The sequence below is a fragment of the Candoia aspera genome, chromosome 6 (genome assembly GCF_035149785.1).
Source record: "Candoia aspera isolate rCanAsp1 chromosome 6, rCanAsp1.hap2, whole genome shotgun sequence".
NCBI lineage: Eukaryota > Metazoa > Chordata > Lepidosauria > Squamata > Boidae > Candoia > Candoia aspera.
The window spans coordinates 63477911-63499017 of record NC_086158.1 but is presented as its reverse complement, the minus strand read 5'-3'; the positions used below and the strand labels follow the sequence as shown (position 1 = coordinate 63499017).

Here is a 21107-nt window from a genome sequence, read left to right as displayed (position 1 = left end):
GAGCATAAACGTGGATAATCATCATATTAAAGGGTTGTCCAGGAATTTTAAGTTATATTATTTGATCATTGACAGCATTATACCCAAGAATGGTCTTTGCTATATCCTTCCTGATGGTAAAAAGAAAACCATTTTTTTGTCTTATGATGTCCTGAGTAACAAACAGTATGAGCTTGTCCCTGAAAGTGTTCAATTCCAGTCCACTTCAATTCATTGATGCCTAAGATATCAATGTGCAGTTGTTTACAGTTCACTGTATTAAGCTTTCCCATGTTCATGTGTCTTATGTTCCATATTTTTACTGCAATTCTGTCTTTGCAGTTTCTGATTTTTTTTCTGCATGCCAACATCAGCAACTAGACATCCTGAAGGTGTTACTATTGTCATGAGTAAGGATGGCGAGCAGGGGGCTCCCATCCAGACTGTCAAGCGCATGCGTAGCACTGAGGAATTATTCAGCCATTCAAAGAGACACAGATCGGGACCGCCTTAACCCTTGGGGGTTATATGTCTGGGTTTTCCCACGCTTCTTCAGTTTGTTAGGATTCCTGTTAAGTACTAGCAATAAATATTAGAGACCAGTTCCTTGTCTCAGTGTGTTTCCTGGTTGTTAGGACAACTATAGCCACAACATAAAGCGCCCATTAGTACTCTGAAAGATCCTCAGCTCTTCCTCAGTAGCATATTGAGGGACCCATCATCCAGCATTACATCATCAAATACATTCATAAGATTTTCATGGTAAAACACAGGATTAGTTTACCACTGCCTTTTCCTGCACATTATGAAATGACCACCATTGTTACTAACGTGAACATCTGCCTTCAGCACCTTCCTATATCACTGCTACCCAATATAGGTGTCTGCTTAGGTGATCCTGCTGGAGTGTACACTCTTGGCATACACTTCCAGCATTCTTTGCTCATCCACCCAGGAAAACACCAACATGATGAGGCAGCACAGCAGGACCTGATGGATCTGCTCCTTACTACCTACAGTACAAATGGACCAACTGAGCTTGTTGAAACAGCATGACAGCATTCCTCCACACTTCTACATCTTTAAAAATCATCCTATACAGTATTAAAATGAATTTCATAGCACTTATTTGAACACCCAAGAAGCAAGCCACAGTAGGAAAATAAAACATTATAACTGTAAATGCAACTTTACATGGTATTGTAAATTGGAGACTTTATGACACTAAAGCCGCATAACTGAATTTCCACCAAGGCCAGCTGTTCAGATTAATCCAGGAAGCATCTGCCTGGAAGAGTGTATGTTTCAAGTTACTGAATTTGGGCAAGACTATAGTTCATTTCACACACAGCATTGTACCACTTCCCCTCAATTGTCCTTTATGTAATAAGCTGCATTCTGGCATCACCAACGTTCTTGGCAGTCACCAGATCAGTATACAAGGACACAAAAAACAGGGTGAGAGAGATCACATATGGGCTAAATACTGCCTATTCTGAGTAGGGCCCAAAATATCCTTTCTAATACAAAGCAAGTACTTTGTTATCTATGCCAAAAAAAACCCCATTAGCCATCTCCAATAATATGCTTTCCATTACTCTCCCCTATTACAGCAACTTCAGAGACATATTTCATTTACTGTCAGTATAAAAAATCCATCTAACAGCTATGTGAATACATGGTCAAAATATGTCCCTTTATCAATTATAGACTATTTATTCCAAAGTACCACATTTATGAATGGGCATGGAATCTGATACCCAGTTTGAATTAGACCGGTGGGAAGGGAAGCTACAAAGGAAGCGCTCATTAAAACACACACAGACACACACACAGACACACACACAGACACTACAATGTTATTTGTACTGCAATTATTCAATCACACATACAATAAAAAGTAAGAAAATCAGAACTGAACTTTATGCTAACTCTACCCAAACAGAGCAGAGGTACATTCTCTTTCAAAAGGGTTCCAACTAAATATTCATAGCACCCTATAAGACTCTGCTAAAACCACTGGGGTTGCATACCAAGCAGCAGGACAAATAGCTGTAATGCAAGTGATAATGGAAAGAGTAGCTATAGACTATGAAATGGTCTATGCACAAATAATAGCTTTTTAAATTCCAGCTAGATTAAAAAGTAGTGAAAATCAAAACCAAACCACACCAAACCTAACCCCTTAGTCATTTGTGGAAGTTCATATTTTAATTAAAATTGCAATGGTTGCTTTTTAAGCTGTGCTTTTATTCAATTGCTTGTCTTTTTCTTGCAAGACACATATGCTTTCAAGGGGAATAAATCAAATGCCCAATAAAACTCATAAAGGATCTGAATGGCCTATAATCCATCAGTCTTACCCAACCATGTTCCATCCAGATCTCAACTCATCTGCAAATTTCAGTGATTATTTATTTATTTATTAATTATTCAAATTTCTATCACCACCCATCTCCCTCCAAAAAGAGGGTTCTGGGCGGTTTACAATAAAATTGACCATTTAAAACCATCAACACATAAATTACAAAGCAAACAACCAATATAATAAAAATGAATAAATATAAAATCCAAGTGGCGAAGATTACATTCGGTAGGGAGGACTCTACAACAGCAGCCACCCCCAGGAAGAGTTATTGCCCTTCCCATCCCAGGTGAGGCGGCAGAACCAGGTCTTCAAATCCTTCCAGAAGGCTGGGAGTGAACGGGCCCACCTTACCTTCAGGGGCAGAATGTTCCAAAGGGTGGGCACCACTGCAGAAAAGGCTCACCTCCTGGATACTGCCAAGTGAAAGTCCCTTGCCGACGGGATCCGTAGCATGCCCTCTGTGCATGACCGGGTGGGACAGGTCGATGTTATGGGGATGAGACAGTCCCTCAGGTAACCTGGCCCCATGCCATGTAGGGCTTTAAAGCTCATAACCAACACCTTGAATTGGACCCAGAAGCAGACTGGCACCCAGTGCAGCTGGTGCAGCAGTGGGTGTCACATGTGCCAATCTTGGGGCACCCATAAATGCCCATGTGGCCATGTTCTAGACAAACTGAAGCTTCCAGATACCCTTCAAGGGTAGCCCCATGTAGAACGCATTGCAGTAGTCTATGTGGGAGATGACCAGGGCATGAGTGACTGGTTGGAGGGCATCTCGATCCATGAAAGGGCATACGAAGTTGCGCAAAGGCCCTCCTGGCCATGACTGCCACCTGCTCTTTGAGCAGGAGTCGTGAATCTAGAAGGACCCCAAAGTTCTGCACTTGTTCTGAATGGGGCAGTGCAACCCCATCCAGAACTAAAGATGACAACTTATATTCTGTGAGGTTTGAGTCTGCTTCTGACTCAGAAAACGAAACGTATCTTGAGTCAGAAGGGGAAATCGAAACTTATCAGGAAGGATTTGGAGAAATAAAAACCAGATGTGACTCAGCAGAGCAGGAGAAACTAGAAGCGCTGATTGGACAAACTTCAGAGGGAGATTTAAATCCTCCAATCAGTGCTTGTGAAAGTCTAGCAGAGAAGCGTGCGAATCAAAAGGCAGCCCGATTGGCTGTAGGTAAGAAAAGGTGTAGAAAGGATCGTTTTAAAAGGCAGGTGTGTGAAGAGCAAGCTGCCGGAGACAACCGATCCTTCAAGCTCACCGCACTTGCAGAAGAGTCCTTACCCCAGTCGGAAGCCTTGCCTGTAGCCTGTGTGGAACCAGAGCCAGCTCCTTCTGTCATCGCAGACCTGCTTCTTGCACATGCTGCTCCAGTTGAGCGTCTCCTTGCCATTCCTGTCGAGCACAGCCTCACATCCAGTTCCAAGCCTTGCCTTGTTGCTCCAGTGCAATTTGGTCTTGCCTCCAGTTCCAAGCCTCGTTGTGACAGCCAAGTCCAGCCTTGTCTCCAGATCCAAGCCTTGCCTAGATGTTCCAGTCCAGTCTTGTCTAGCCTCTGTGTTCCAGCCTAGTCCAACCTGCATGCCCATTCACAGACTTGTGCCTCCAGCCTCCTCTTTGCCACACACTCTAGATTCACCAAGGCTGGCAGCTTCGATAAGAGAATTAGCTGAGTTCTGCCTCGCTGTTTTGCAATGATCTGGACCAGCAGCCTTGCCTGGGCATCTTTTACTGCCTGGGTGGACTTGATTGAATTGCATTGCCTAATCTATTACCAGAACTTTTGCTGTTGTAAATAGTTATTGTAAATAAGGAATTTAATAGTAATTCTGCCTGGCTGTTTCATAGTCTGAACAGGACATATTCTGAGTTTACAACATTGAAAGATTTGATTTTCAATTTATTATAAAATCTAGAAAAACTTCACACCTTCTGAAGAATGAGCAAAATTTAAAGTGGATAAATATGTAATACAGCAATTGCATGTTGATGCTTTGCATTTAAATTGATCCCTGGGTATGGGCCAGCTTTTTATCTTAAACCCTTTTGCTTGACAAACAATTTTCAAAATCTTCTACATTTTGTATCATTTTGGTTGATTCTAATTATGGTATTATCTAACCATGGATTCTGATTTTTTTTTTCTTATTGAAAAGCACAGCTATGAATGCTTCTCGTCTCCCAAGTAATGCTCCAGAATATTACACCAGCTTCATATCTTTCAAAGGGCCTGGTTCTCAGCTTTGAATAGTGAAATGGGCAATGTATAATTTGATAAAATAAATTGATAAAAATAAATATTACCTTTCTGTCCACTGGGAACACTCCATTCAGTCAATGGCACACATATATGCACAACTGAGCAAAGTACAAGTTTAGTGTGATCCGCAGGAGTACACTTTTAGATTTTTTTTAATCTGACCTTTCATATAGGATTGCAGTCTCTTTAAAAAAATTGTTGTATCTATTTGCATGGAAAGACTGAATGGCAAGAATCTGAAATGCACTTGGTTTTCCAGAATATAATTTACTGCATTTACAGTATAATATACTTATGCACAAAATTATATAGAATCAAAGCTCACTTCTTCCTTTGCACTATTGGTAATTTTAACTGTTAGAAAGGAATGAATTTAATTTTAGAAGCTAAAAATAATTTCCCCAAAGAAGGCAATGGCAAACCAGCATTGCTGCCAGGAAAGTAACAAGGATATACCTACAGTATGTCATCACCACAAATCAAGTGCAACTAGAGACTTTAGAAAGATAATTTCACTATTCTTCAATTTACATATGGCTATTATAGCATAGTCTCTTATTAATGTATAAAATATCAGACTGGGTAATCCTGAGATCTAGTGCCATTAATCACAGAGAAAGAAAAAAAGAAAGAAAAAAATGAGGAAAGAAAGGAAGGAAGGAAGAAATGCAGTTGAAATTCATATATCTGAAATTTTGGTACAAAAGAAAAAGTTCTTTGTTTCATGTAAAGGTGTAATTAAGAAGCTTATTGAATTATGCAAATCAAGAAGGTAAGGAAACAAGCTATGGAAGGAGGAGGAGAAAGAGAAGAAGCACCAGCACCAGCATCACCCAAAACTGGAAAAGTAACAAACCATGTTCACAAGAATAAAGCCTGCTTTATCTGTAACGGTGGAAGCTTTATTATTTCTGCCAGTTCTGTAAATGCTTCAGGAAATGGTGAACTTACAACAGCACAGTTGACCCATGGCTGAGCTGCTTTGTGCTGCTGGTATTAAAAAGTAGATTTATTTCATCCACAAAGGTTTACATCCATACTGTTCAGACAATTACTCATGAAATGGTACCCTAATAAAAGTTAGTGAGCAATAAAAGGTGAAATAATGCCTGAAGTCCTTTTCCTTCTGTTATAAAAGCAAGATTCATGTGGTTTTTCCAGTACTAGAGAAGCTCACCTCACGTAAATCCCCAATAACTGAATACTGTGTAATTCACTAAGTTCCAGTATTTAGCTCTGGCTGATCTCAGATTGTTTAAAAATATTCTAGAACATTCAATCTGCTGACCTACGTAGCAGGAATAATCTAACTTACTCTTCCACAGCAGCAGTTTTAAAAGTATTCTGAAGGAATCCTGGAATTTGTGGGGCTTATCAGAGGTTCCTCAATTAAAAAAACAAATCAGTGCTGAATCTGCATGGAGTTTAAAGTACAGAATGGCTACATGCAAATGGTCCACAAGGCTGCTTTCATCCCTGGGTCCAACTGTTTTTCTAAAGCAAAAATTATTTTGCAGACACTAGGAAAACACTGCTGGGCATATGGGTTATGGGGTAAAAAGCACAGGCTGGAGGTAGGGTCACCACTCTTCTCATGGTCTGTGCTGTATTTTAAATTGACATAAATTGACCCCCCACCTCCATCTTCACATCAAGTCATTTCTAACATGCAACTTTCTCCCAAGTGTATGTTTGATCTAGAGGAGATCCAAAAAAGTAGATAAGCTTTCCCAAACAACAGCTTGCCTACTACTATCTGTTGCCCCACAATGAGCAGGGTCATGTTGCATGAGTTTATTTTGGCTGGACACCCTAGATAGGGAGGCTGTGTTGGCCCTCACAGGAGAAGGGCTGATGTGTGGTATCTTTACTGGGCATTAATTTCAATCAATACATAGAAAAACAAACACCACAGGTTTGCTGAGGAGCGGAGAATCTTTACCCTCATCCCCCTCTCAAATATTCTATGCAGATCATTGTATCTTCACTGGTATTAATGTCAGAAGACAGCAATCTTGAACAGAATAGCTGGAATTAGTCCCCTCCATTCCAGCAACCAGGTTCAATCTGCTGTTTCTCTGCTGCTATTAGCAATGGGGAAATATCACCTATGCCCTACTGGCAGCTGATGGCAAATCTGTTGTGAGAGGAGAAAAATGGGAATGGTTCATGGGAGCTTCAGAGATAACAGAAAATGTGGCAGCCATGCGCAGTCTCCATAGGCAATGACTGGTATCTCCTTAAAACCAAAGAATGAGTCCCAGACATCTTCTCTCATATTTGCAAAGTTGCCCACTTGAACATTCTGGTGTTATTTCAAAGGCACGTGTTCTCTGAATGCTGAAATCCCAAAAAACACAATCACTCCTTGAGTCCAGTATATCTGACATTAGGGTCTCCCCCTTCACAACTTCTGCCACGTGTGGGCATTAGCAGTAATCATTACACTTTCCTCAATTCAAGATATAGAAAGGTAAGGAAAATACGTTCATGATTAGCTAACTATATTTTACATGGAAACTTGTCAATATATTTACATTTGTACCAATTGAAGTGAATATTTGTAGCTCAGGGTTGAACTGTGGAGTCCTTGGTGCTCTCTGAGCCTTGTTGTTTTCTTGCAGATGTTTCATTGCCAGACTAGGCAACACCTTCAGTGCAAAAAAAGGAGCGGGCCTTGCTCTCTGTTTATATATCGTGGTTTGTCCAGCTTGTGTTGGTGGAGGTGTGTTCTCTTCTTGGGAGCTCCTTGATTGGGCTGTTGTTTACTGCTTGGTTGATTGACTGAGTTAATAGTTCCTTGATTAGGGTATATTGTGCTGTTTGATTGTTCATCTGGTGTTGATCCTAGTGTTAATCTTTGCATATCTGGGTGCGTATCTGGTAGAAACACAAGTCTACTGGAAAGCTACCCACACTAACCAAGTTCTCCATTACCAAAGCAACAGCCCAACCTCCCACAAGAGGAGCTGCATAAGAACATTATTCAGACGAGCACTAATGCACTGCAGCAACCCAGAACAACAGAAAAAGGAAACAGATTACCTATACAGCATCTTTGAGCAAAATGGATACCCGCCCAAATTATCAAAAAGTGCCTGACGACCCAACCCACTACAACCCAAACAACAGAAGCTATGAAAAGAATAACTCTGCCATACATCAGAAACATCTCAGAAACCACCAACAGACTGTTACAACCACATGGCATCACCGTAGCACATAAACCAACTAAAACTCTACAAAACATCCTAACTTTTGAAAGACCCAGTAGCCCAAGAAGAAAAAAAACAGGAGTTATTTACAACATAGTGTAAATAGCAGCCACTATGTAGGACAGACAGGCAGAAGTCTAGCAGAGAGCATCCATGAACACCAACTGGCAGTCAGTAGACATGATGAAAACTCCTTAATCTCACCACACATGGACAGACTTAACCATACTTTCAACTGGAAAACTGTGAGCATCCTAAACCAAGCCAAATCCAAAAATTCTAGAGAATTCCTGGAAGCTTGGCACTCAGACAAAGCAGCCATCAACAGACACATAGAGGTAAACAACATTTACATACCATTCAGAAGAGACAAAGAGAAAAGCCAAAAGATCAGAACACCTCCTTGCCAGCAATCAACACCCAGATATGCAAAGATTAGCACTAGGATTAACACCAGATGAACAATCAAACAGCACAATATACCCTAATCAAAGAACCATTAACTCAAGTCAATCAACCAAGCAGCAAACAACAGCCCAATCAAGGAACTCCCAAGAAGAGAACAACACCTCCACCAACACAAGCTGGACAAACCACGGTATATAAACAGAGAGCAAGGCCCACTCCCTCTTCGCACTGAAGATAGTGCCTAGTCTGGCAATGACACATCTGCAAGAAAACAACAAGGCTCAGAGAGCACCAAGGACTCCACATTTACATTTGTTTAAGGAAGAGGACAGGGTTCTTCATGTCTTTTATTTATAGTACAAATGAGTATGCATTCTTGATTTAGTAGCACGTCTTGCCTAACTTGCTCACATTCTGAATTTCAAAGTCAAAGCCAATTCCTCTTTGTACCATGATAGTTGGAAACAGAGTGTGAAAGGACTGCCTGTGAAAAGGCCCACAAGAAGACTCTGTTTCAGCCTAGTATAATAATCAGGGTGGCCCTTGAAAAATTATTATGGATAATAATCTTTCAAATGAGTTGGACTACAACTCCTACCTGTCTGCTGTTGATAAAGAGTAGACTGATTATAGCAATAATTATAGGATTATAATTGCTAGCTTTTTAAATACACAATGCTGCAGTTAGAAATATGACAATTTAGTCCTAGAACATAGTGAATTTCATGGCAAAGCGAATGTGTTTTATCTTGTTCTATGATATTGGAATAGACTTAATTGTACACCACTTTCTGCTAATATAATTTTTCTAAAGCAGGATTTGTTCTGAAGATCATCCCTTTATGTTGTGTATGCTGGCACAGTTTAAGTCAGTTTTTACATAGTAATTTTACCTTCACCATTTTACAAGAGGAGCTCTTTTTAAGTATATGCCTGGAATAGGAGGGTACAGGCATGTTATATACTATATTTTTCATCACTTTTCTTTGGAATGGAAAAGGGTTTTTTTTTTGTTATGGTGCTCCTTCTCACAAAGCAGTGCTTATTAAGTATACCACCCATATTACAGGCTACCTAATTCTAAAATTTGGCAGATAGAGAAGTCTACAAGAGTCTACCAATTTAACATTAAATCAGCCCTTTCAGAAGAGGCATTGCTTGATGATAAAGTTCACGGTCTATATGCAGAACTTCCCAAATTCAATTATAACTTCTCCACCCAGAGTCTAAGATTTAGGTGGCAAATTTATACAAATGTATACAAATTATAATCAATCAATCAATCAATCAGTCTCTGGTCAAGCAGAAAAAGACCTCTGTCTGAGACCCTGGAGGATCATTGCCACTCAGTAAAGACAATGCTGGACTATATAGATCAATGGTGTTATTTGGCATACAGCTCTGCATTTATGTCTTTGCAAGCAGCTGCTACAGCATAAGAAACATGTAATTGTACGGAAATAGCAGGCACCAAACCGAAATATACTTCTGATCAAAATGGAAGATCATGTTGACTTGTCCTGTGGCAAGATCACTAATTCAGGTCAGGTTGGAATAAAGATAACAGAATACAGAAATAAATCAGTCAGGACTTGACCGTACAACTGCCCTTTAACAAAGGGGTGTGCAATCCTCAGCCCTATTGTTGTTGTTCCTGGAGACTCTGTAAAACTGCATCATCAACATTTCATAGCAAATCACCCTTTTTTAGTTGCACAATTTGTATTTACGAAGTGGGTGCACGGGTATGTATAAGTACCGAAACAGGTAGCTTCAGTGCTTCTAGAAGGCTTAACATATTGTTTTAGTAATGATCCAAGCCTTTAAAAAAATGGAAAGTTCTGCCACACACTATTTGGTGATAGCCCTATGATTCATCTTACAGACCTTGAAGGTAAATAAAATACTTTTTTAAACGTGCATCCTCTGGCTGCAAAAGGTTACCCGCTATATCTGCTTTAATAATTGGGGGAAGGGGGGACACACAGAAATTTGTATACTAGCTGTTGTTTTAATCCTTATACATGGCCCAGAGTCACTGTTGTGAGATAGGCAGCCCTATAAATTGTTTAAATAAATATCAGCTTAATTTGAGAGGCAGCAAATATTCCCTTCCATGTAATTATGCATGGGAAAACAAAGTGGAGAGATGTGATTTGAAGAACTTTTGAGAGCCCAAGGTTAGGGGAAATTAGTTTTTTTTTTCTAGACCCTTTCAAAATATTAGAGTAACAGAATAGTAAATGCATCCTAATAATGCATTGGAAATTGTCCTAGCTCAAACCTATTCCTTTTCCTTACCTCAGGAACTATATTAGGAAAGCCTATCAAGCCATTTCCCTTTCACTTCCTAGAAATCTATATTCTGTGGAATATTTTATCTGATCATTAGGTCCAAATCTATTATGCAAGCAGTCTCTACTTAGAAAAAATATACATTTGTTTGTTTAACAGTTTTCTCTTGCATTCTTATGCTTAAAAAATACTGCCAACCACAGGAACATTACACAATTATTAGCTGACATAACTGGTTAGCACTTTTCTTAAAAAGCATCCTTCTGAAAGCCTTTCCAACTTCCACTCCAGATGATGTAATCTGCAGGCAGATGTCAAGTTTGGTTACATCTGCAAATTCTTCATGGCAGAACTGGACAGATTCTTTGAACATTCCCCTATTTTTATGTCTTAATCCAGTCCCTGCAGCCTATGGCAGTTTTTCAACCTTGGCAATGTTAAGATGTGTGGACCTGGCTGAGCTGGCTGGGGAATTCTGGGAGTTGAAGTCCACATATCTATGGTTTAGCAGAAGGTAATGTTATTCAGCTGCAGAATGTCTTTCAGTGTGGACAAAGGTTCACTTTATAACAGGTTACAGCACTCTAAGCACTTGCCTCACTTAGTTCAGTGGTAAGATCCCACTGCCCATAAACTGCATTTTAGAGGATAAATGAAGGCTTTCGTTTAAAACGAAAGGTACAAATTTTTAAATGGAGGCATTATGTTCAGTTGCCATTCTGCAGGATCATACAAAAAGAAATCCTTTGCATTATATTCTGGCGACTTCCAAGAAGGACAATCGACTTCCAAGAAGGACAAAAACATTCAAATTAATGTGCAGACTATTTGGCGGCTAAAATTAATATTTGAGTTCAAAGGATTTGGAAACTTCCAAGTCATTTTATACTGACTATACCAAGACCTAAATGCTTCTATTTATCCTCCTAGGATCCAGGTACTGCAATAGTACTGATGTCTGAATCTGACCTGCCAACTATAAAAATATATCCATCCCCAGCAAGGTCCATGCAGTGATCAAGGAGGGTGAAATGTCTACGTGCTTAAAAGGTTTAGAGCACTTAATGCATTAAGAGCTGTGACACTATACCTAAAGGGTTTTTGAAGTAGTTATCTGAAGTGTTTACATTATTCCAGGTGGCAAGACTCTCAAAACAGCTTGCCAAAAGCCAAAATGAGTGGACAGGCTATACATTAAATAAACAAACAAACAAACAAACAAATAGTCAACCAAAAATGATCAGTTATGGAATAAAAGCATGAAGAGGCAAGGGTCAATTAAAGGGGTTTTCCAGGGGAGGGGAGGGGAGACTGATTGTTGGGTGGATATTCTTGGAAAAGTACATTCCAAAGTAAAGGTATCACAACTGAAGAGGCTGTATTTCCCAGTCATCACCTGCCTCACATTATATGAGACAGGAGTTGGGAGAAAAGCTCCTAAAGATTACTGTAATTCCCTGGGAACATTTCTGACAGTTAAGGTACCTGAGACCCAAACCATGTAGATGTTTTAAACAGTCCAATATGCAGCACAGAATCTGATCCCTCTGGCATTCTGCATTTACAGGAAAATGTACACACTAAAACTGCTTAGCAAAGAAAAGCAGATCAGAGAGATTAATTTTTGGAAAGTTAAATCCTTAGCCTTCTCTCCTCTACCATCTCACCTCATTTTTTGAAAAGTTTCTGTTAGGAAGCTTACCGAAACCATTACAATTCTGCAAGCTTTTAGCTATCTCTAAAAATAAGGCATTGATTTCACTGAATATCTTAAGTAATACCCTATAATTTATTGAAATCTTTCTGTAACAGTGTTATGTTTCACTGTAACTACACTCAACAAAATAAAATGAAGAAAAGGTTAAACTGAGAAGAATATTGGGATTTGTGTTTAGCCAATCTAGCCAACAAACAAAACAAAAGCTAAATGAGAAGTTGCTTGCCAGAAAACTAAAGTTGCTAAAAAAGTGTTTTCCTGCTGTGGTTGTGATTACTATTAGAATCTAAACTAGGACAACCAGATCTGGGCTGCAAAAATCCAGACAACCACCAGATGACAGCAAAGTGTTGGAGTATTTTTATACATTTTTGCTGCCCCAAATTTTTCGAAGCCCAGAGCTACTAGCTTAATCTAAACAACATTTGTAAAACATGATATATTTTTAGCATTCAAGAGTTATATTTTACAGTTAAGGGGTAGACAAGCTTCAGTCTTGTTACACTTATTTTAAAAACAAACAAACAAACAAAACCTGGATCCTCAAAGGCCAACCTTTAAAACTAGGAGCACTAGATGTACATGCAGAATTTAAGGAATGCAGGGTGGTTGGCTACATTCTAAGCCCAGTCATCGGTCTTCAGTTGACCATCCTTTCACATAAAGATTCACTCCTGACCATCCCGCTTTCTTCAGCCCAGATTTCCCATATAGTGTAAAAAAATAAAATACCCTACCCTGCCAGTACTTTTCAGATTTTATTCCAGATAAAGTAATAAGTTTAAGCTCTCCAGGAACGTGATGTCACCCTGGGTAAGCTAGCTAAAGCAGAAACTTCACAGTCTCAACCTGACATAGAGAAACTGCTTTACTGCAGACAAGAAATTATACACACACACACACAGATACATACATACATACACATGCACATACATACACATACAGATCTACTTACTCATATCTAATTATACAGAGGAGCAATCCATCTCTGCCTCTCTCTGCCAAGTCTTAAATCCTAAGCCGCCTTCTTCCACCTTTTTGAGTCAGTGGACTTCTGCCTGTTCTTTTTCCAGCCTTCATAATTAGCAGCAGCTACTCGACATTTACAGTAGTTTTGTCTGAACTGAGCACCTGTGATTTTTGTCTTGCCAGCTCCAGCCCTTATACTACTTTTAAACAATTGACAGTTGGAAACCTTTTAAAATTACGCTTATAGAACTCAACCCACTTTCTCTGTAATCGGTATTATGTGAACATTCACTAATGTTGCAAGTTGTATCTGATGCAGTTCAGGAAATTTGTTAGTTGGAAAAGGTGCTGCCAGATCTTTCCGGATTATTGTCACCACAGACTACATGGTTCTCCTCCTACAGTAACATTACAGGCTTTACTCAAACTGTTACAGTAATGAAATAGGTTGGCAACATTGCAAAATTAAATTATTTTGCACTTACATCACAGTGTCATTATGGATTGCAGGGAAGGGATACCATCCCAGTCTAGGTGTATTGTCCATTTCTTCTTCTAATTTTGAGTGGGACTCAATGTTCCTGATTAATCACATTCCTGAAAAAATTGTTCACCAAACAAGCCGTTCTGCTTTTGCTTTTATTCACTCCTATTATGGAATCAATAACACAATGTCAACTAATACCCTGCTTTCTTTCCAAAACAAAGGTTCTGATATTTTTTAATTGGAAGAGAAAAAGCAAAATGGAAATTCACATGGCTCTTCCACAAAAATATTTTGTAAAAACAACTACAGTATATAGAGTGGAAGTACTAATTTCATGCATAGCCCAATCTACAGTCAAGAATCCATTTTAGTATGTAGTCTTGGGGTGGAAGGGGAAGGGAAGGGCACCCATTTGTTTTCAATTTGTACATTAGACTTGCTATATGCCAAAATAGCTCCCACATGTATCCTGATCATTAATAGCAATTTTCCAATCCTATCTGAACACAGTAAGTTACACAAAACAAAGCAACAAAGCTTGACTGGTCTCCTTGCGATTACCTATAGTATATAGCATTTTACACTGTCTAGACAGATAGGAGCCTGAATTCACCACTTAATATGCTTGTGTAGGTTTTTCAGAAGTAAATTGTCAAGCAAAATATGCTGGCAGCTGTTTTTAATTTTAATTTTTAATGTCTGCATTACTACTGTAGGAAATTAAGGAAGAGAAGAATACATACCTAGTGAATAAATATACAGTATCTATATGGCCATTAATTTTAGAATAATATAATTTCAATTCTGTTAAAAATATTCTTGTTAAAAATATTTTTTAAACCATAGATCAACTTCACATTTAAAGGTATATTAGTATTGACAGGACTGTGATTACCTAATAGCCACTCATTTTTCTTTTTTGTGTATCTGGATTATATTTTAAAAATTGTGAATCAACTTTTTGCTGAGCCTAACCAGCTATCATATATTTTTTACTTTCAGGTAGTTATGTGACCTTGCTTTTTTCTTTGATCCAAACGCATTTATATTTTAATACCTTTGCTCACTCTGGTACATCTTCCAATCTGTACGTAAATGTAAAATTTCAGTATTTACAGAAGGATAGTCTATCTAATTGTAACTTTTCAGTGTAATATGATTATAGAGGGAGTGCATACTCGAGGGCTCTATAAAGGCTTATTCACAAAGCATGACTGCAGCTGACAGAAAGGGACTGGGTGGGAAACAGATGCTAAATTAATCTCCAGCAGAAATTATATCACAGATTGTATGCAAGACATACCTATAATATTGACTCAATCACCAACTGTGGTACCACTATAGAAAACAGACTCTAATTGCTAAACAAATAAAATACCCCAGAAAAGACTCACAAACAGCACAAATTGTTTTCATTGGCCCATTTCCTTTTAAAATCTGGAGAAAAAGTGATACCAAAATACTCTGGACAATATGGGACCATCTAATAAAAGTGTTTACTTGCAGTTCAGGATATCATTAGGAGAGATCACAGCTGCAAGATTGTTATATGCACAACAATGGAAAGATCCACAAATACCTACGGTTGAAGATTGGATTGTTAAACTAATGGACTTGGCTCAAATGGCTAAACGAACAGCTTTAATAAGATATAATTCTGTTTCTGCATTTATATTAACTTGGCAACCACTTTTGGACTACTTGCTTGTAATAGAAAAAATTGATGTTTTGATTTTGGGTTGTAGAGATTAAATGGTTTGCTCTAATAGAAATAATGTTAAGATAGGTTAATTAATTGTAAGAGACTAGATTTGTAAACTTACCTATATCTGTATCAGAGAAAGTCGGAAGTCACTTTTCTTTTTTGTTTTCTCTCTATTGACACTTTTATAGTTCGTTCTTTTTTCTTTAGTTCTGTTTTCTATCTGTTCTACATTTTCTTTTGTTTGTATCTTAACTATATCTTGAAAAATAATAAAGTTCTAAAAAAAAAAAGGATATCATTAGGAGAGAAATTTACCGTATTTCTTCCAGGCCTACAAGTCAGTTAGCTATTTGTCCTTTTAAAGGCATCAAAAGTTAATTTCCAATGATATATTGGGCACAATGGTTATCTTCAAGAGGACTTTTGAACCCGAAGAAAACAACCCAGTATATGTAAAAAGCCAGAGGTATTGCTTCCTGTCAGTGAAGGAAAAAGAAAGTGGTAGTCAAACCATCCCAGCCCACTTGCCAGGAAGTATGTGATTTCTTCTTTGAAAATGAGAGTCTTCAAAGAGAAATAAAAAGGTAACAGGTGTGAACAAGCACAAATATGGAAGAAAAGCCTTGGCTTGGCCAATAGTAAGTGGACAGCTTCTGGCATATTCCATCCTGGATGAGAAAAATGAATGAATCCCTGACAAAATGCAAGCAACAGGAGATGGGGATAGAGAGCAACATCTCAATTCCCACCCAATTGATAAACGTAATAGGCCCAGAATGCAGATACAGAGAGAACAAACAGTTTCACCTCTTCTTTCTACTGACAGGCAAAGTTTGGCATCCATTTTAACATTAAAAAAGGAGTAGGGCACAAACTGATAGCCCAGGATAAGCAGCACATCACAGTAAAAACTGAAAAGCTAGATGCGGAGGTAGACTTAACCCATACTTGCCCTTCAGAATGAAGGAGCCCAAAACATTTGTGTAGGAATGGCACAAACTGAGAAGAAACATGAAAGAAATATATGCTTCAGTGGGTAAAACATACCTGAGTGAAGGTAGCAGAGACAAAGATGTAGAAGGCCAGGCATGAATACATAAAGGCTAACATACAACAAGAACTGAGTTCCTACAAAGCAAAGACATGGATCTTGAGGGACTTAGCAGGAGAAATAATCTGAGGCTATTTGATGAGTGGGCTGAAGGACAGCAGAGGATGCTACCAACACAGGATATCTAGTGCAGATCAATAAATGCAATCTCATCAATTACGTGACCAAATTTCAGGGTGGTGGTAGTTTTGCTTTTTTTTTTCTTAAAAAACAACAACAACCTATGTATACCAAACCTGCCAAGCACAAATGCCTAGATAAAAGAACACTGTTTCTAGAATGTTTCTGTGCTATAAACAATCATTTGGTGTATAGGGGAATGAATGTCCAATGGAAAATTTAAACACTCATAGCAGAAAGTGTTCTGCCTCTATGATTAGGCTAAACGATTTCCCTCTGGTGTTACTTGATACAGTCCATATGAATCCTTCAATTTACAGCATTACTGTACAAAGCAAGAGCTCTGTGCATTTCCGCCTCAAATCTGTCAAAATCAACTTTAAGAAAATATTCTTACAACATCTACATGAATAAGGTTCAACAAATTTCTAGAACCAAATTGATCCCGATAATGAGAAAACAACTGTAATTTCAACAAACTGTTCCAACTACAATTGCTGTAAATGCAATCCTCAAACTCCTCACAGTACTCTAAATCCCTTGCATATTCCCAAAGCTTTTGCAGCCTTTTCTAATTTGAAGAGACAGTTGCAAATAGCTATGGATAGTTCCTTCCCTTTATCTCACTGTTCATGTAATCTCTACAATATGGTATCAGTGCAACAATATGACCTGCAGAATCAACACAGAACTTAGTAACACATTTTAATGTTCATTCCTGGTAGTAGTGAGGGGAAAGGAGGAAGAAATGACACACAATTCTCAGTATGGAACAACCAAAGGTCTGAAGCTGTGGCTCCTCTCGTACTGAGCAGGATTACTAGCACAATTACACATAATCAGTAGGGTAAAACTAACCTGTCTCATGATGGTCTAATCTCTGCTCACCTTCCTTGAGGGCTGACTTTCAATAGAATGTACAAAAACCCAACCCAGAATCAGGTCTACAAATGATGTAGCACTGGGTCCCCCGTGAACATGCGTTGTGCCACAGGTGAGAGGTGGCCTCCTTCTAGCTACACTTTTCCTGTGATGGATGGCTCTCCGCACCAAGCTGGCAATATGGAACATTATTGGGGTACTGAGGTACTGAGTTTTTTATGAAATGATCTTTATAAATAATTAATAGCATTAAAGGCTGCTAAACAAATCAGAAGTTGTAGGCCACTTACAGGCCAACATTTTCCTTTTAAAAGCAAGGCCATATTGGTCTTCCTTAAAGTAGGTTTCCTCATGAGGGAAAAAAAATAGGACTCAGGTACATCATTTGAAGCTACCTGTGGCATTACCTATTCCCAATATATAATGCAATATCTGGAGGATTTGACAAATTGTGGCAGCCCAATGGAGTGTCATAAAAACAATAAAGTCTTCCAGGAGTAATTGTGGAGAATGTCTACAGAAGCCTAAGTATTCAAAACTGCCTGTCCAAACCTAATGTTATTCAAACCCCAATATTTTGAACTACAAACCCTATACTGTAATTGCTGACCATTGTCCATGCTGACTCAGAAGTTGTAGACAATGGTATCACATCAGATTAGGAAAGGTTTCCTTAAAGAATAAGACATAAATTGAGAAAGAGAAATGACATGTAGATTTTAAGTTCTCTAGATGTCATTTTTCTGACTTACACATCAAAAAAGAGTTTGTAAGATTCAATGAAACAAGAATAGCATTAAAATTAAAATAGATCTGCTATTTAAACTGAATTAAAGGAACAGGCAATAAATTAAGCCTCACGAAATAATATTAAACAGCCCAATAGTTTTCAGTATTATCAACTGAGAGTCGAACTACATTAATTGTAATGCGCACCAGCCTCCAGTAAGACACTAAGAACAAATTGGCAGAGCTTGAATATAATAGCCTCTGGTTCACAGCGATAACAGCCATCCAAGAACATTTCACCCCTTCACTGCAGAGCATGGCTAAATGTTAAGGACTACTATAAACTCTCAATAGAAGGAATATTCCATATCCAAGGTATCAGCCTTCTCAGTCTTGGTTCTCTGCTCATCTGGTCGGAAATCTAGTCTATACAGACTCATTCATTTTAACATCTACGTGAAGCCGCTCAGTGAGGTCATCAGATAGTTTGGGGTTTAGTATCATCAATATGCTGGTGTTGCCTAACTGTACACTGCTACCTCAAGCCACACAGGCGATGTTCTCAACATCTTGACTGGAGACTATGCAGGTCTGGATGGGATAGAAGAGCCTGAACCCTAAACAAGGCAGAATGATTGTTCATTCATTGCAGGTCCCTGACATTTGTAATTGTGTCCCTTGATGGGGTGGCACCGGCCTTGAAGGAGCAATGTGTGACTTGGAAGTTCTTCTGGACTCACAGCTACTGCTGACCAGGCAGGCGGACGTTGTGATCTGGAGAGCTTTTGCCCAGTTTGTACATGACTCTGTTAGGAAACAAGAACTGATGGCAGTTCTTTTGCACAATTTCTAACCCTTTTGTTATTTATTTTTTTAAATACAGATCTTGTCTCATTGGGAACGCTTGCCTGGTTCCTACAGATCTATTTCATCCCACCTTCTAGGTTCCTGCATGTTGTTCCAGAATGTATAGCTCCTATGCACTTACATCCACTTTGTTTTTCTCTATAAATCACAGCAGAAAATCCTTGATCCTTCAAATGGTGAATTCCAAATCCAATTGGCCCTAGCCAATCCAGCAATTTTCAGAGATTTTAAGTGTTGTAATCCAAAACACCTGGAGGATCCCAGATTGCCCATCCTTGATAGATACACTTCTTCTTCATCACTTCATTTCCAGGCTTCCCCTAAATAACTGCCTCATGCCTCAGCCTTTCAACCCTTTAAGTATTACGACCCATATGTATGTGTGTATGCATTACAAAACATTACAAAACATTTTGTGTGCCTAGCTAGAAGGATTCTGCAGTGTTAAGGCATTCAAAACATCACTGAAAGGTGCCACTGTCTTCACTAGAAGGAATCATAGTATGTCTGTACAATATTATCCTCTGCTTCTTCATATTTTGATGCAAATGGGAGAAAGGCTCTTCTGACAGTCTAATCAAAACCAACTAATAAGCTTATTTGATCTGAAATAAATTCAGAAACTTTGAAACCTCTGATCAGTAAAGGATCTGAAATAGATCTATTGTGCTGACAACTCCCTTCAAAGTTAACTGTGATTTGGCAAATCTGCTAAAGCAGCCAGGAGAGATCAGTCACAGCTGCAGTAAATGTACAAATGGCACCATCTAAGGGAACTAGAAGGTAGTACAAATGTCTTGTCTCAAAAGCAGCACTCTCTTTAAACACTTTATTCTCTAAAACCCAAGAGATCAGCTTGGATTTCAAATAGTGTAAATTATGCACAGCATTTCATAATTTTCATGCTGCATTAAGGTTCCTTTTTATTTTAAACACAAACTGCCTAGAGAAAAACATCGGCTTTTTCTGCATTCTATTTATAAAAGAATAAATGTATACCCTACCAAATTACCTGGGTTAATATCATCATGTCCCTACTTGCATATTATCAGAGATGGGTTTGATAGTGAACGCATGGGCCATGTACCAGTTGAGCCCTAATACAAAATCCAGGCTGCCAGACCATGCACTCCATGACAATGCTAGACAAAATACAGAATTTATTTTCTCATCAATCTATGCATTACAGTGACACTACAGAGCCATAAAGAAAAAGGCAAGGGATGAGGACAGAGGAAGCAAATTGCTTACTAAAGGGGATGTAAGGTTCATTTAATATGCACTGACCTGTACTTTCCCGTCCGTACTTGTACAGCTCTCATTCCACATTGCTGGGCACCTCCCACATCATTTACAATATCGTCCCCAATCATGATAGCCTGTCACAGCAATGAAATACAAACAGAAATAAAGTCAAATGCATTTGAGTTCTGCCCTACTTCATCTTCCTTGACATAATAAACTGCTTGATTTGATATTTAATATAGCCATCATACAAATTAAACCAGTTAATATTGTCAATGTATTGATTTAAAGTTAATCCACCTGGACTATAATTCAGTCTCTACCTACAAGGCTATACAGATGAGCACTAATCTTTCAAGTGGTCTGAAAGCCATCAGAAAAACCCAGATTTTTTTTTATGCATTGCAAGGGGGAAGTTGGTATTTCAAGAAGATTCTTCCATTTCAAACACTAAAAGGGTAAATTCCATAGCTTACTGTATTACTCCACAGCTTACTCAACTACTTTTCTTCCCTTCCCCTACTCTCTCTTCTGTGTGTGTTGTCCGTCTAGATATATGATCCACTTAGATATTACATGCATTGTCTCACAATCTAATGTTCACCCTATAACAGATACCAGTTATTAACAGAGTTGGCTACAAATTAAATATCTTGGAATTTGGGATTCTAATAATTTTGTTATGGTTCTTTTTAAAGATGTAATCAAAAGTTAAATAAAAAATTATACTTCACAAAGCCAAT

The 21107-nt window shown here is 38.5% G+C and overlaps 1 protein-coding gene across 6 annotated transcripts in view; it reads right to left on the bottom strand.

The window, feature by feature from the left end:
• Positions 1–21107, bottom strand: part of LHPP (phospholysine phosphohistidine inorganic pyrophosphate phosphatase) — a 171368-nt gene that overhangs the window by 99410 nt on the left and 50851 nt on the right. For all 6 annotated transcript variants that reach the window (XM_063307315.1, XM_063307320.1, XM_063307318.1 and 3 more), the window contains exon 6: positions 20407–20498. In XM_063307315.1, the coding sequence (XP_063163385.1) occupies positions 20407–20498 (92 nt within the window). The remainder of the gene's footprint in view (positions 1–20406; positions 20499–21107) is intronic.